Source organism: Mauremys mutica, chromosome 7 (assembly GCF_020497125.1).
Source record: "Mauremys mutica isolate MM-2020 ecotype Southern chromosome 7, ASM2049712v1, whole genome shotgun sequence".
NCBI classification, from domain to species: domain Eukaryota; kingdom Metazoa; phylum Chordata; order Testudines; family Geoemydidae; genus Mauremys; species Mauremys mutica.
Genome location: NC_059078.1, coordinates 65,015,040 through 65,028,961, shown reverse-complemented (window position 1 = coordinate 65,028,961; position 13,922 = coordinate 65,015,040). Strand labels below are relative to the sequence as shown.

Below are 13,922 nucleotides of genomic sequence, written 5' to 3'. Positions count from 1 at the left end.
CAAACAAGCAGAAAATGATAATCAGCACAGTGCCAAGACAAACAGTCCAAGTCTCAAACTTGGTGTAAATAATAGCAATATACTAAAGAATGTTACAGTTTAGCAGCTGTAGAAAAGAAGGGTTTGAACAGGTTCCGCTAAAATTTCAATGAGATATATTTCCACTGTTACCTATTCATTTCTCAAAGATTCACATTTTTTAAAATTCTCTAATCCAAAATATACACAATACTCATCTGTAAATTCTTACCAAAGCTATGTACATACATGCATTAAGCCAAGTAGCTTAACATTTATGGGTTCTTAAATTAAGTTACTAAACATTCAATGTGATTACATAATTTTCAGCAACAAAAATTCAATACTCAAGTTTAAGCAGAATTTAGAGGGTTTAGTTCTTGGAATAAGAAGGCTCTGTATAAGAAAACAGAAATGTAATATTTTGAGAAATCAATTTTTCTTTAAAAAGTGCATTTGCTTTAACTTTTCTTGCAAAAAACCTTCTTATCCTGCTAATCTTGTAACAGAAGAAAACACATAATTGATTTGACTCCATCCCAAAAGGACAAAAAAACCCAAGTGAGGGTATGGAAGAACCAATTAAAATGTTTAATCAGTACCAACCCTAAACAGCAGAGGGCAGTCATTAGTTTAAAAATAAATTCTAATTCTGATGTTTAGTGCCATCCATTTTTTCATAACAATAAAAAAAGTCAAAAGGAAAACCAAACTTCTGAGGAAACAGCTATGAACTAGAAAGGGCTCAGTGTGCAAACATAATTTAGATTAAAAAAATGAACAGTCTAATGAAAGCTCATAAACAGAAAAAAAACCCTGCCTTTTTTTACATCTTTCTGACAAACATGGTTTGATTGTAATGGACACTGAACAACTTTAACTGAAAGTGCTAAAAGTAACATACCTTTCTTTTTATGGCCAGTGATTGTGGTTTGGTCAGCCGTGGAGGTGAACTTTGATGATTCCCATCCCCCTCATCATCCTCACTGCTTTCTTTAGATTGCTCTGTGGATTGCCCTCGCTCTCCAACCACTGCCACACACTCTGGAGATCGCAAGTATTTATTTTTAGATTGTACTTTTGCAGGTGATTGCCTACTATTAGTTCTTGTGGAGAATATTTCTTGCTCTTCCTTTTCCCAGCAGCTAGCCTGTTCCATCAAACGCTCAGCCTGAAGGGTTGGGGTTAAAATAATGGGTCACTGAAACAGTATTAGCCATATCAAGTTCAGCTAAAGAGTTACAATAAGTCAACCCTGATTAGCACTGCTGCCTAACCAAGCAACATTTCAGCTGAATCATCTAGTAGCTACTTTACAACAGTTAGGATAACAAACCAAAGAAGATTGCATTTCATGGGATATTTAGCACTATTAATGATGCAGCGAATTGATTTAAGTCCTATAGCACTACATTACACGCCCGCTGACATGGATCACTTTGAGTAAGTTCATAAACACAAAGAATCAATTGACACTGCAGCCTTTGAGTTCTGCACCAAATCTGATCTGATTCCATGCTCCTAGACTACTTCAGGAGCAGTAAATACAACTTCATAACAAGTGAAACAGAGTTTAAGTTTGCATATTCATTTTCCAAAATTTACTGTACCATCTCCAAAACCCCTGAGTTATAATTGATTAGTGCTGAAGTGTTTCACACAAGCAGTTTTCCCCATAACGAAGATCTGACAATGTTAAACAATGCTATATTTAAGACAGCCTATTACTTAATGATAAAGACTGGCGAAGAAATCTGAAGGAAAGGAATTCAGACTGACAATGTCTGCTGTTACCTCTTTTTCAGCTTCCCTCTCTTCTTCAGAAACCGCAGCATTAGAAACAAGCAGTGGAGTCCATCTCAAACTTTCAGGGTCTACTTCATTGACGCGTGGATTAGCTTTCAGTTTCTCCATGTGGCTTGAGATCAGTTTTTCCCTTCTAATTATTACAAATCTAGAATTCAAAAAGTATTTTTGATCTTAGAAAAACATCAAGATAAAGCAAAATAATTTCATATCTTAAATCTCACACAACTGCTTTGGAAAAGAGAGGTTTGGGTAAAAATAGAGTGGGAGATGGAGACCACTAGATACACATTAATATATCTTAAATGCATGCAGGAGAAGTATCGCTCATGCTGGTGTTTTTCATCAGAACAAAAATGAGTATAACAATTTAGAAGATAAAAGATGGATATTAACAGAATTAAATAGGGAAAAGGAGAGAAAAGAGAATGCTCCTGCAGCAGTAGATGTTTACAGATATGTGGAAGAGGTCTGAGCACGGGCCCCAGGGCCACCTTGCCCATCCCTGCCATAACTCTCTCCAGTTGTGATACAGAACATATTAGGACAAAACAGAATATACATGGGACCATGGTGCTTAAAACTGGGAAAGTTAGTGACTAGAGTATCAGTCCTGTAAACAGGATCTGATTGGGCAGGAAAGCAAATTACAAATACAGGTATTCAAATAAAAGAAACAAAGAAGAAAAAATACATAAGAATGGCCCTACTGGGTCAGACCAATGATCCATCTAGCCCAGTACCCTGGCTTCCAACAGTGGCCAATGCCAGATGCTTCAGAGTGAATGAACAGGGCAGGGCAATTTCGAGTGATCCATCTTCTATCCTCTAGTCCCAGAGTCTGGCACTTGGCGGTTTAGGGACACCATGAGTATGGGGTTGCGTCCCTGACCATCCTGGTTAACAGCCATAGATAAGATCATGGAGGATAGAGCCATCAAATTCTTTTCTGAACTCAGTTTTACTTTTGGCCTTCACCACAACCCATGGCAATGAGTTCCATAGGCTGACTGTGCCTTGTGTGGAAGAAGTACTTCCTGATGTTTGTTTTAAACCTGCTGCCTCTTAATTTCACTGGGTGACCCCTAGGTTCTTGTATTATGTGCAGGAGTAAATAACACTTCCATGTTCACTTTCCCCATACCATCCATGATTTTATAGAACTCTGTCATATTCCTTATATCCTCTCTTTTTTAAGATGAACTTAAAGAGCAAAGCAATCCTTTGGTTTTCCTTGGGAACCACTTCTATCACAATACCTGTAAGAAACTTAATGAACTGAAGGGCAGATAGGTATAGTTGGCACCTTGTATTTTTTCATATCTATCTAGTTATATGTAGTTATTTGGGAAAGGGGGAAAGTTGCCTGGGTAGATGTATATAAAAACCATGTGTATGTGACTTAATTCCTTTCTCTCACCCTTTGTGGGTTGCTTTTTAAAATTTGGATGCTGTTTGGGGCAGGGACTGTGGGCCAAATTCTCTGCTGATATAAACTTGCACAGGTCCGGTGAAGGCAACAGAGCTGCATCACAAATATACCAGCAGAGAATTTGGCTTCATGCTTTCATATTTGTTTGTACCAGGTGCAATGGGACTCCAATTGTGACTGTCACCCATGGATGCTGCTTTCATTGTGCAGGGGATTCTGGAAAGACGGCACAGTGCTGTGCAGACAACAAAACTATGGCTTCAACATCAAAAGTCTGGAACCTGACACAGAAAACACAACACTCTGATTCTGCAAACACATACACATGTGAGTAACTTAATGCACCTGAGTACATAACTATTCACATGCTTGAAGTTACTCATGTGCTGAAGTGTTTGTAGGATCGGGCATTGGTGCGATTATTTCTGTTTATCAAGAAGCATCTATTTATAAACTAGAGGCATATACCATTATTTTTAGCACCACATCAAAAACCAAACCTGGAAAAATATACACTTAAGAATCCTCCCAACTCATCACCATATACATGGAGACTCTCCCTCCTTAACCTACTCATTCCACCCAAACAAGGAATTTTATCTCATGGTTTGTTCTCATGTAAGTTATATTTTAATTTGCTGCATGACTGTTGGAGATTGTGTGGCCTAAAATACAAAACAATATTTCTCAAGACAAGATATACACCATGAGAATATTTGGGGACTGTCGTGGTTCCCTTCCTGAGCACAAGCAAACTCTAACTTCCTTTAACAAACTTACATGCTGTGTCTGACATTGCAAAGTAGAACATTATAATCCTAAATTATGCCCTACCAAGACTGGCAAAATCAAGGGCAGAGATGAAGAATATCTAAAATGAAGGATATTACCATTGGCTTTCCTCCCATGAAGGAGAACACGTGCTTAATTCCTATGTAGTGCTGCTAACTTTTGTGATTTTATTGCCTTGTAATTTCAGGGTCATTTTTAAAGCTCCAGCTCCTGGAATTATGAGAATCAAATGTCTAGCCATCATAGTTGCAGAGAATAGCTTGTAAAGTGATGCACTCTAACAGCTCAGAAACCAGAAGGCAAAGAAAAAGAACCTCAAAATTATTTGTTTTTTTTTTTAAAAAAACACCTTATTTTTAAGCCAATTTCATATTTTGGTGATGGACTCATGATTTTATTTTTAATGCCTGAGGTTGGTAATACTGCCTACAGCAAAATCTACATGTGTTATTGAGTCCACAGTTACTGCCTTCTTCCTTATAGTATATGGAGATATACCTACCTCATAGAGCTGGAAGGGACCCTGAAAGGTCATTGAGTCCAGCCTCCTGCCTTCACTAGCAGGACTAAGTACTGATTTTTTGCATCAGATACCTAAGTGGCCCCCTCAAGAACTGAACTCACAACCCTGGTTTAGCAGGCCAATGCTCAAACCACTGAGCTATCCCTCCCCCTTGCTAACAGGAGGCATTATACAGTCACACACTGTCATTTCACCAACTAATTTTGCAGACTCTTAGTTTCTGAAGCTGAAACTTTCAAAAGTGTTTAAGGGCTTACTTATGCTACAAGGACTATACCAGCATGGCTCTAGTGTCACAGCTATGCTGGCACAACCCCATAGTGTAGATACAGCTTACACCAATGGAAAGATTTTTTCTATCTGTGTAGGAACACCACTTCTCCAAACGACTGTAGCTAAGTTGACAGAAGCATTCTTTCATTGACCTAGCTGCGTCTACACTGGGGGGTCAGTTCAGCATAGTTATGTCACTCAAGGCTGTGGATTTTTTTATATCCCTGAGTGATACAGTTAAATCGATCTAAAATGGAGACCAGGCTCATGAGACATAGAAGCACAGGTTTCACTGAAAATTAATAAGACCTGTGCTTAAATCAGTTAGGCCTTTTGATAATTCCACCCTAAATGCTAAATTTAAATTTTTTCAATCAAGTATATTAATAAAAAGAGATGTAAAAAAGGACCCTGTCAACTTTAAAAATCTACTAATGTTACAAGCTCTACTAAAGATTTCTATAAATGAAAGCAAATAAAGAAAAATATTCTACTGTTTTGCTTTCTCTGTGCATCTGCCTGAACTTGTGTATAGTCAGTTAGCTTCCCTTGTTTGTGTGTCTTTCACACAGTAATAAGAGAAAACCTTTTTTTTTTTTTGGTAGGCAGGGAGGGCGGGACTAGGAAAACATGATTGTAAAACAATGAAAATTAGTGAGGGGACTCTGGCGTGGGTATGCTATCTGAAACTACCTTCCGTTTCAAAAGAGGTGTTGGCTAGATTTTCAAGTTGGCAGTCCCTTCTAAGACAGTGACTATCACCATTAAGCCTTCATAAAAGTCTATGCAAAGTACACTAGTTTTTTTCCTATGGTAAAAGGTGCACTTTCAATGAGTATTGCTACAATGAATATTTTTGTCTTCATAAGTACTCTCCAAATAGCATATGCTTTACTGACCTGTCTTCCCTCCTGTCTATCATGCTGTGCTGCTGCAGGGTTGTGGCAATATCATGTGGACACATTCCAGTGGCTCGGCTCATTCCTTTGATGCTGATATGTTTTTCATGGTGGCAATAAAGGTATTCTAATATGACACTTTTCCAGTAGGCCAAGTATGAGAGACGACCCAGATCAGACAGCGGCTTTTCAGGGGACCCTGCTTGTCCCTCTCTTCTAGAAAGTAAATAACCTAACAGAGGGAAGAGAAAGAACATTTTATTGAACCAACTCACCTTGAGAATTTAGGATATGTCCTATTAGAGAGACAATACATAACAGACATGTCAATGCGACCACACGCTATGAAAACAAGAGAAAGATTCAGCTGAAAAAAAGGCAGAAAAGGCTGTCTTTCCCTGTTCCAGTAGCATCTAAGAATGTTTTGTGGGCCTTATTTTTCTGAATTCCTTATAGCAAATGTCAGATTCATTTGTGTGGTATCAGCATTTCAAACATGCATCCGAAATGTTTTAATCATGGAAAAAAATAATTTTTCAGGACAATAACTTGAACATACACACTGTCATTTAGACGGTTTCTTGCCAATACTGGAAATCAGGAGATAACATCGAAGTTCTTACATGGCACCATCACAGGGAGTAACAGTCAATTCACTTTTCCTATTGGCAGCTGTGTATTATCAGAGTCACCTTGACTAAAATGCAATAAACAATGTACAATATAACTTGTGGGTTAACCTGAACTTGTGAGAAATATTTTTTAAAATGCCATCTCCTTTAAGTCAGCTGTAAGAACACTCAGCTAGCTCCAGTTTTAGGTCTTCCACAGTAATTACCCATTTTGCAGTATAATACAATAATCCTGTTAAAAAATGTCTTCCTCGATATATACCATGTAGGTCTCAATGGGATAATCTAGGCTAGTCCTTTAGCCCGCCTCAACTTCAAGAAGCTTTAAATTATAAAACAGAGCAAACTTGCTTACAGATAGTTAAAAAGAATCTGGAAGCTGTTATTGTAATTAAAATCTATTTACAGAGAAGAAATGGTATAAACTAATGATGTCTACCTTTCCCTGATTAAATACTCCTTTAGCTTCACCTTTATGAACACTATTCAAATGCAGACCTTAAACAGCAGGTGCCCATATTTATGAAATTACATTGCTCAAAAGGTGTCAAACTAGAGCCCACCAGCACCGCTAGTTTTCTCTCTTACAAATAACTTTCTAAAATGGTTTGATGCATTAAACTTAAAAAATGAGTCAATTTCATGTCTTTAAATCTCAAAGCTCACTGCAAATACACCTTTACTATAACCAACTTTGCGTATCTCAACACAAAATCAGCATATTCCCCATTACATTTCTGATTTCTCCCCCATTTTAATCAATGTTTTTCGCTATAAATTAAAGCCAGGTGGTTAACATTTAGGTTACTGAAACACAGTTGTTCTTATAGACTTATTTCCTCGCTTTTCTGCATACTTTATGCTCTCCAAATCAATATTTTATAGCGTGAAACAATGGTCTTTATTTTTCTTCTGTTGTGGGCCCCATCAGGGCTGACAATTGGAAAGTGTATCTACTCTGATCACTCTCTCGTCTCTGGACCACAAAATGTCCATAATACAGAAAGGCAGACATGCCATTACACACAAGATGATTAGTAACATCGTGGGTGCAGTTAAATATTATTCAGATATCTATTAGTCTATTAATAAAAGGATTTATGAATAATAAAGTCCACTAGTTCATTAGGAGGAAAGTTGCCCCACAGGAAATGTAAAGTCTGCTTAAACCTATGGAAACCATGAAGACACTTGGGCCAGTACAACCTGTTCTATTTGCCGCACAACTGCCATCTTATATAGTGCTACTTAAGCTTACTGCAGTGAGGTAGCCTATAACAATATACCCTTGTATACAGTAGCGCCTTACAACCTCTGTTGACTAAAATACATTTTCTAACAAGCTAAGTCATTGTGCATACAGAAGACACCGGTCTTCATGTTCTAAGACTGATTGTATTTGTTCAGTGTGTACTGGGTAGGCTGAAGGCCAAAAATAAGCATCTTGCTTCAGACTTTGTTATACCAGAGCCCTCTTTACACCCGTACATTGTGTACAATTTTGGGGAAAATTTTAGTTTTAACTGATAAGAATTCTAAACCAGCTTACTTATGCTGTAAAGTAAGATGAATTTTGTATTTAAATGTATACTAGATGTCACTGCTAATCAGACAGAATGTGAACTTGCAGTTCAAGAAATGGTGGGATGGTTTTAGATGCAGACAGAAGGAGCATCTGGGTTTGTACAAGGATATGAAGTGTCCCATAATGCAGAGACTGAAGCTGGTTAAATTATTAAGTTATTTGAAATCATCAGCTAATGCCATAACTTGCAAAGACACTCAGACACAACCTTTTATGTTGTTTTGCTTTTTCTAACATCATGCCATGTATCAGATTCTCCTGAATCGCAGTCTAGTGCTCTATTCACTAGGCTATACAACCATAATGATATGCAAAGATACTTTGGGAGAGTATACACTGAGCAGTAACACTATATTTCCATTCCCAGTTCTGCCAGTGGCTTGCTGGGTGACCTTGGGTAAGTTATATATGGAGATACACCTATCTCATAGAACTGGAAGGGACCTTGAAAAGTCATCAAGTCTAGTCCCCTGCCTTCACTAGCAGGACCAAGTACTGTCTCTAGTGGGTTTCCCCCCGATCCCTATATGGCCCCCGTCAAGGATTGAGCTCACAACCCTGAGTTTAGTTGGCCAGTGCTCAAACCACTCCCCCCATCTGTAAAATAGGGATGATTATCTCCTTTATAAAGCATTCTGAGAACTACTGATGCAAAGCACTACATAAGAGCGAGGTATTACTCACTATTAGATCACTGTAAATAACTTTACAATTTCACCAATTTATACACTGGAGCACAGGCTCCTTCTGTTTGCTACATACTGTGATAGACCCAGGCCAGTTGGGTACAACAAAGTAGTAGAAGGCAGATATAATGGCCACTGGGTTAGCAGTTTTTTGTTCCCTGACTGGCCAGAGCAGGGGCTGCTCCAGACTAATGAGAACACATGACTCCAATTAACCTGCTAAGAGTCAGGTGAGTCCATTAAGGTAATGTGAACACCTGACTCTAATTAAGGCCCTTTTAATACTAGAAAAGGGCTCACTCCAGTCAGGCTGGGGAGAACCAGGGAGACAGACGAGAGGAAGTGCGGCTGAAGGGCTGGTTAATGAAGACACCCTCAAGCCATCGGTAAGGGAGCCCTAAGGGAAGGGTGAAGAAGGGAGAAGCGGGAGAGCTGTGGGGAAGTGGCCCAGGGAAATGTAGCAACTCTGGCACTGAAAGGTCGGCTGCCAACAACTGCTACTATTAGGGTCTCTGGGCCGGAACCTGGAGTAGAGGGCGGGCCCGGGTTCCCCCCCAACCTGCCACTACAGAAACACCTCCTGGGAAGGGAAGACAGGCCCCTGTCAGGACAGGAGACTAAACTATTCTGAAATAAGCCCTAGGGACAACAGAGACTGTGGGAGTTCTCTAACCAACCTTCTTGCTGACTTATGATGAAAAGGGCTCAGTAGACTGTAACCCTGGCCCTAGAGAGAGAAGGGCTACGTGGAGGGTTGCAGTGAGCCACTGAGGTTAGCATAAACCGCCTAGAAGCGCGGAACCCACGGGGACAAGGTTGGAGCTCTGCCACAACTGGTGTCAGAGGTGGGATCGTGATTGTTCACAGCGTGGCAGAACAGAGTTTTTTAATTAAAAAAACAAAAACAAAAAAAAAGTGCACTGGGGTTTTTGGTTCTGGGTTTTTGTTTGTACCACAATGGAGGAGGTGGTGAGAGCGCTGGTGCAAGCTACAGCAACCCAGCAGGAGGCAACCCGGGCTTAGGCGATGGCGCAACAGGAGTCCATGAGGTTACAGCAGGAAACCAACCAATTATTAATGAGCCCAGGCGACCCAAGATTGAGCTCTCCTGCGCAAGGTTGTGGACCAGCTGAAGATCCTCACCACCCAGGCCTGGGAGTGTGATGGGATGCGAACCCTGAGGACCACTGGTTTTCTGCCAAAGATGATGGCAGAGGATGATGTAGAGGCATATCTCCTCTCATTTGAAAGGACTGCTCAGCGTGAGGCATGGCCCCAGGAGCAGTGGGCCAGCATTCTCACCCTCTTTTTGTGCGGAGAGGCCCAGAAGGCCTACTTTGATCTGCCCACCAAGGATGCTGCTGACTATTCCCGGCTGAGGGCAGAGATCCTAGCACGATCAGGGGTGATGGCAGCGATACGGGTCCAGAGGTTCCAGGAGTGGAAATACAGGGAGAACAAACCTCTGAGGTCCCAACTATTCGACCTCATACACCTCGCTCGGAAGTGGTTACGGCCCGAGGCATGCAACCCAGAGGAGATTTTAGAGACCTTGGTCATGGACCATTACATGCGGGGACTGCCGCCAGATCTCCGCAAATGGGTATGCCAGAACGATCCATCCACCTACGATGAAATTATCACATTGGTGGAAAGACGGATGACAGCCAGGGAATTAACCCAACTACCCAAGGAAGGCCCCTCACGAATCAAACACTCGACCCCGACAGTGGAGTGTCAGGCAGCCAAACCCCCGGGAAGTCCTAGGTGGAAGAAGAGGGAGGCCGAAAACCAGTCGGGAACCCAGAAGGAAGGGGAAGGCCTGAATGGGGGGGACCCTGGGACTAAACCCATGTGATACGAGAGTGACTAGAAGCAATTATAGGTGTTACAGGTGCAGGGAGCTGGGGCACACAGCTGCCCGGTGACCCAATATCATAGAGCCAATGCAGTGTAACCTGGGGGACAGGGCAGACCCATGCAGCCTACTCAATCCTGTAGGGGTCGCAGTCACCCCACATAAATATACAAGGCAGGTAAAGGTGAATGGGGTAGAAACCATGGCACTCGTAGACTCGGGGAGTGCTATCACCCTAATTTCGGGGAAATTAGTGAAGCACAGCCAATTAATGCAGGCTAAGTGTACGGGGGTAACCTGTGTCCATGGGACTGTTAGTTACTACCCCATCATACCAGTGAAAATTTGAAAATCAGGGAAATGTCACCGGGGTGAAAGCAGGGGTAGTCCCAAACCTCCCATACCCTGTGCTCATAGGTAGAGATTTCCTTGGGTTTGGAAACTTGCTCCCACCAGAGGGATTGGAGAGAGGGGAGCTCCCCGAACTTCAGGAGGCTTCCGCAGCAGAATGTCACCTCCCATATTTTGTGGAAATGTCTCAGGAACTATTCCCTGTCCCAGGGAAAGGCAGGAAGACCAAAAGAGAAAGAAGGGCGGCCAAGGCTTTGGGTACCCAAATCCTGATACAAGGACAGAGGGCCGCCTATGTAGGCAGATGTACACGGGCAACTAAAGGGGAGGGCCCCGAGACGCAGGAGGGGTCAGAGACCAGTTCCAACCCCAACCTCACAGAGCCAGCCGAGAAGGCAGAGACAGATTCCCTCAGAGTTCGGGCTGATAAGCTCCGGGAGAGAGACTTTTGGATGGGACCAGGTGGAAGACCCGAAGTACGATAATGCCAGGAAGGAGGTGGCTGAGATAGATGGGGTACCTATAAAGGGAAAGGCCCAGGGACCAGGGCCTTATTTTGTGATCCAGAGGAATCTCCTATACCAGGTCGTGCAAATGTAGGAGCAAGAGGTACACCAGCTCCTAGTACCCCAGAAACACCAGAAAGCAATATTAAGCCTTGCTCACAGTCACCTTTTTGGAGGGCACCTGGGAGTGGAGAAAACCCAGGCGCAAATCTTAAGCAGGTTCTTCTGGCCAGGGGTGCATGAAGATGTCCGGTACTGTACCTCCTGCCCTGAATGTCAACTGCACAGCCCTTGTATACATCTAAGAGCTCCTTTGGTACCCTTGCCGATCACCGAAGTTCCGTTCGAGCGGATCGCGATGGATCTTGTGGGGCCATTATAGAAAACGACCCGAGGCCACCAGTATGTGCTTGTCATCCTAGACTATGCAACCAGGTACCCAGAAGCTGTCCCCTTACGAAACACAACTTCCAAGAGCATTGCCAAAGAATTAGTGGCAATCTTTGCCCGGGTAGGGCTACCAAAAGAAATCCTTACAGACCAGGGAATACCATTCATGTCCAAGTTGATGAAGGACCTGTGTTCCCTGCTCCATGTCCAGACCCTGTGGACCTCAGTTTACCATCCACAAACCAATGGTCTGGTGGAACGATTTAACCGGACCCTCAAGGCCATGATAAGAAAGGTGGTAAGAAAGGATGGGAAAGATTGGGACAACCTACTCCCATACCTCATGTTCGCCATCCGTGAGGTCCCCCAAGCTTCCACAGGATTCTCTCCCTTTGAGCTGTTGTATGGACGCAACCCCCGAGGCATCCTGGACATAGCCAAGGAAATTTGGGAGGAGGAACCCAGTGAGGGGAAGAACGTAATAGAGCATGTTCTACGGATGAGGGACCAGACAGCCCGAGTCACTCCCATAGTGAGGGAGCACCTAGAGAAGGCCCAAGAGGCCCAGAGAACCTACTACAACAGTCAAGCCAAGGTTCATCAGTTTCAACCTGGTGACCGAGTAATGGTACTGGTATCCATGGCCAAAAGTAAGCTGTTGGCCCAGTGGCAAGGGCCCTACGAAATAGTCGAACCCATAGGGGAAGTAAATTACAAGGTCCGACAACCGGGACATCGAAAACTAGAGCAGATATACCACATCAACCTTCTGAAACCCTGGAATGCCCGAGAAGCATGCACACTGGTTCGAGAAGACCTGCACCCAGGCAACAAAAACCCAGAACAAGTGAGGATGTCTCCCGATCTAACGACAGCCCAGAAGAAAGAGGTAACTGAGATGATCGCCCAATATCAAGATGTATTCTCGACAAAGCCGGGTCACACAACCGGGACATATCACCACTTCGTCACAAACCCTGGGGCCAGAGTAACTATGAGGCCCTACTGGGTGCCAGCAGCCAAAAGGGAGGAAATAAAAGCGGAAGTCAGGAAAATGCTGGAGATGGGGATCATTGAAGAATCCCACAGTCAGTGGTCTAGCCCAATAGTGTTGGTGCCCAAACCTGATGACACCACGAGGTTCTGTAATGATTTCTGTCAACTAAATGAGAGATCCCAGTTTGATGCCACCCTATACCTCGCACAGACAAACTAGTGGACCGTTTGGGGAATGCCCGGTACTTGACAACCCTAGACTTGACAAAGGGGTACTGGCAGATTCCCCTAGCCGAAGATGCAAAGGAAATGACGGCGTTTTCTACATCGGTGGGTCTCTTCCAATATACGGTCCTCCCTTTTGGACTACATAGGGCCCCAGCTACCTTTCAGCGCCTCATGGACAAGTTATTACGCCCCTATGCCAGTTATGCTGCGGCCTACTTGGATGATGTGGTGATTCATACCACAGCCTGGGAAACCCACTTGAAGAAAGTGGGGGCGGTCCTTGATACCTTCAGGCTAGCAGGCCTTACAGCGAACCCTGTTAAGTGTGCCATGGGGTTCACGGAGGCCAAATATCTTGGCTACGTGGTAGGAAAAGGTCTGGTAAAACCCCAACTGAATAAGTTAGAGGCCATCCAAAATTGGCCACAGCCGAGTTGTAAGAAGCAGGTCCGAGCATTCCTAGGGGTGGTGGGGTATTACCGATGTTTCATCCCCCATTTTGCCACAACGGCAAGTCCCCTAACGGACTTAGTGAAGGCCCATGGTCCTGATCCGGTCAGATAGTCTGACGCAGCAGAGAGAGCATTCGCGGACCTAAGGACTGCCCTCTGCAGTAACCCCATATTTCACCAAGGAATTCATCCTACAGACAGATGCATCCGAGGTAGGGTTAGGGGCCATCCTGTCGCAGATGGTTGGGGAAAAGGAACACCCAATTCTCTACCTTAGTAGGAAACTCCTTCCGAGGGAACAAAAATACACAGTGGTAGAGAAAGAGTGCCTCGCCATAAAATGGGCCATGGAAACTTTGCATTACTACCTGCTGGGGCGCAGATTTGTCCTGGTAACCGACCATGTCCCTCTTCAATGGATGCAACGGAACAAGGAAAAGAACACAAGGGTAACCAGGTGGTTCTTATCCCTCCAACCTTCCCAGTTCCGCATAG

The 13,922-nt window shown here is 43.2% G+C and overlaps 1 protein-coding gene across 1 annotated transcript in view; it reads right to left on the bottom strand.

The window, feature by feature from the left end:
• The window catches only part of KAT6B (lysine acetyltransferase 6B), a 199,787-nt gene that overhangs the window by 5,878 nt on the left and 179,987 nt on the right, over positions 1–13,922 (bottom strand). Inside the window, exons 13-15 of the mRNA XM_045023514.1 lie at positions 5,744–5,975; positions 1,813–1,972; positions 923–1,189 (exon numbers count right to left, since the gene is read on the bottom strand). Of these exons, the coding sequence (XP_044879449.1) occupies positions 923–1,189; positions 1,813–1,972; positions 5,744–5,975 (659 nt within the window). The remainder of the gene's footprint in view (positions 1–922; positions 1,190–1,812; positions 1,973–5,743; positions 5,976–13,922) is intronic.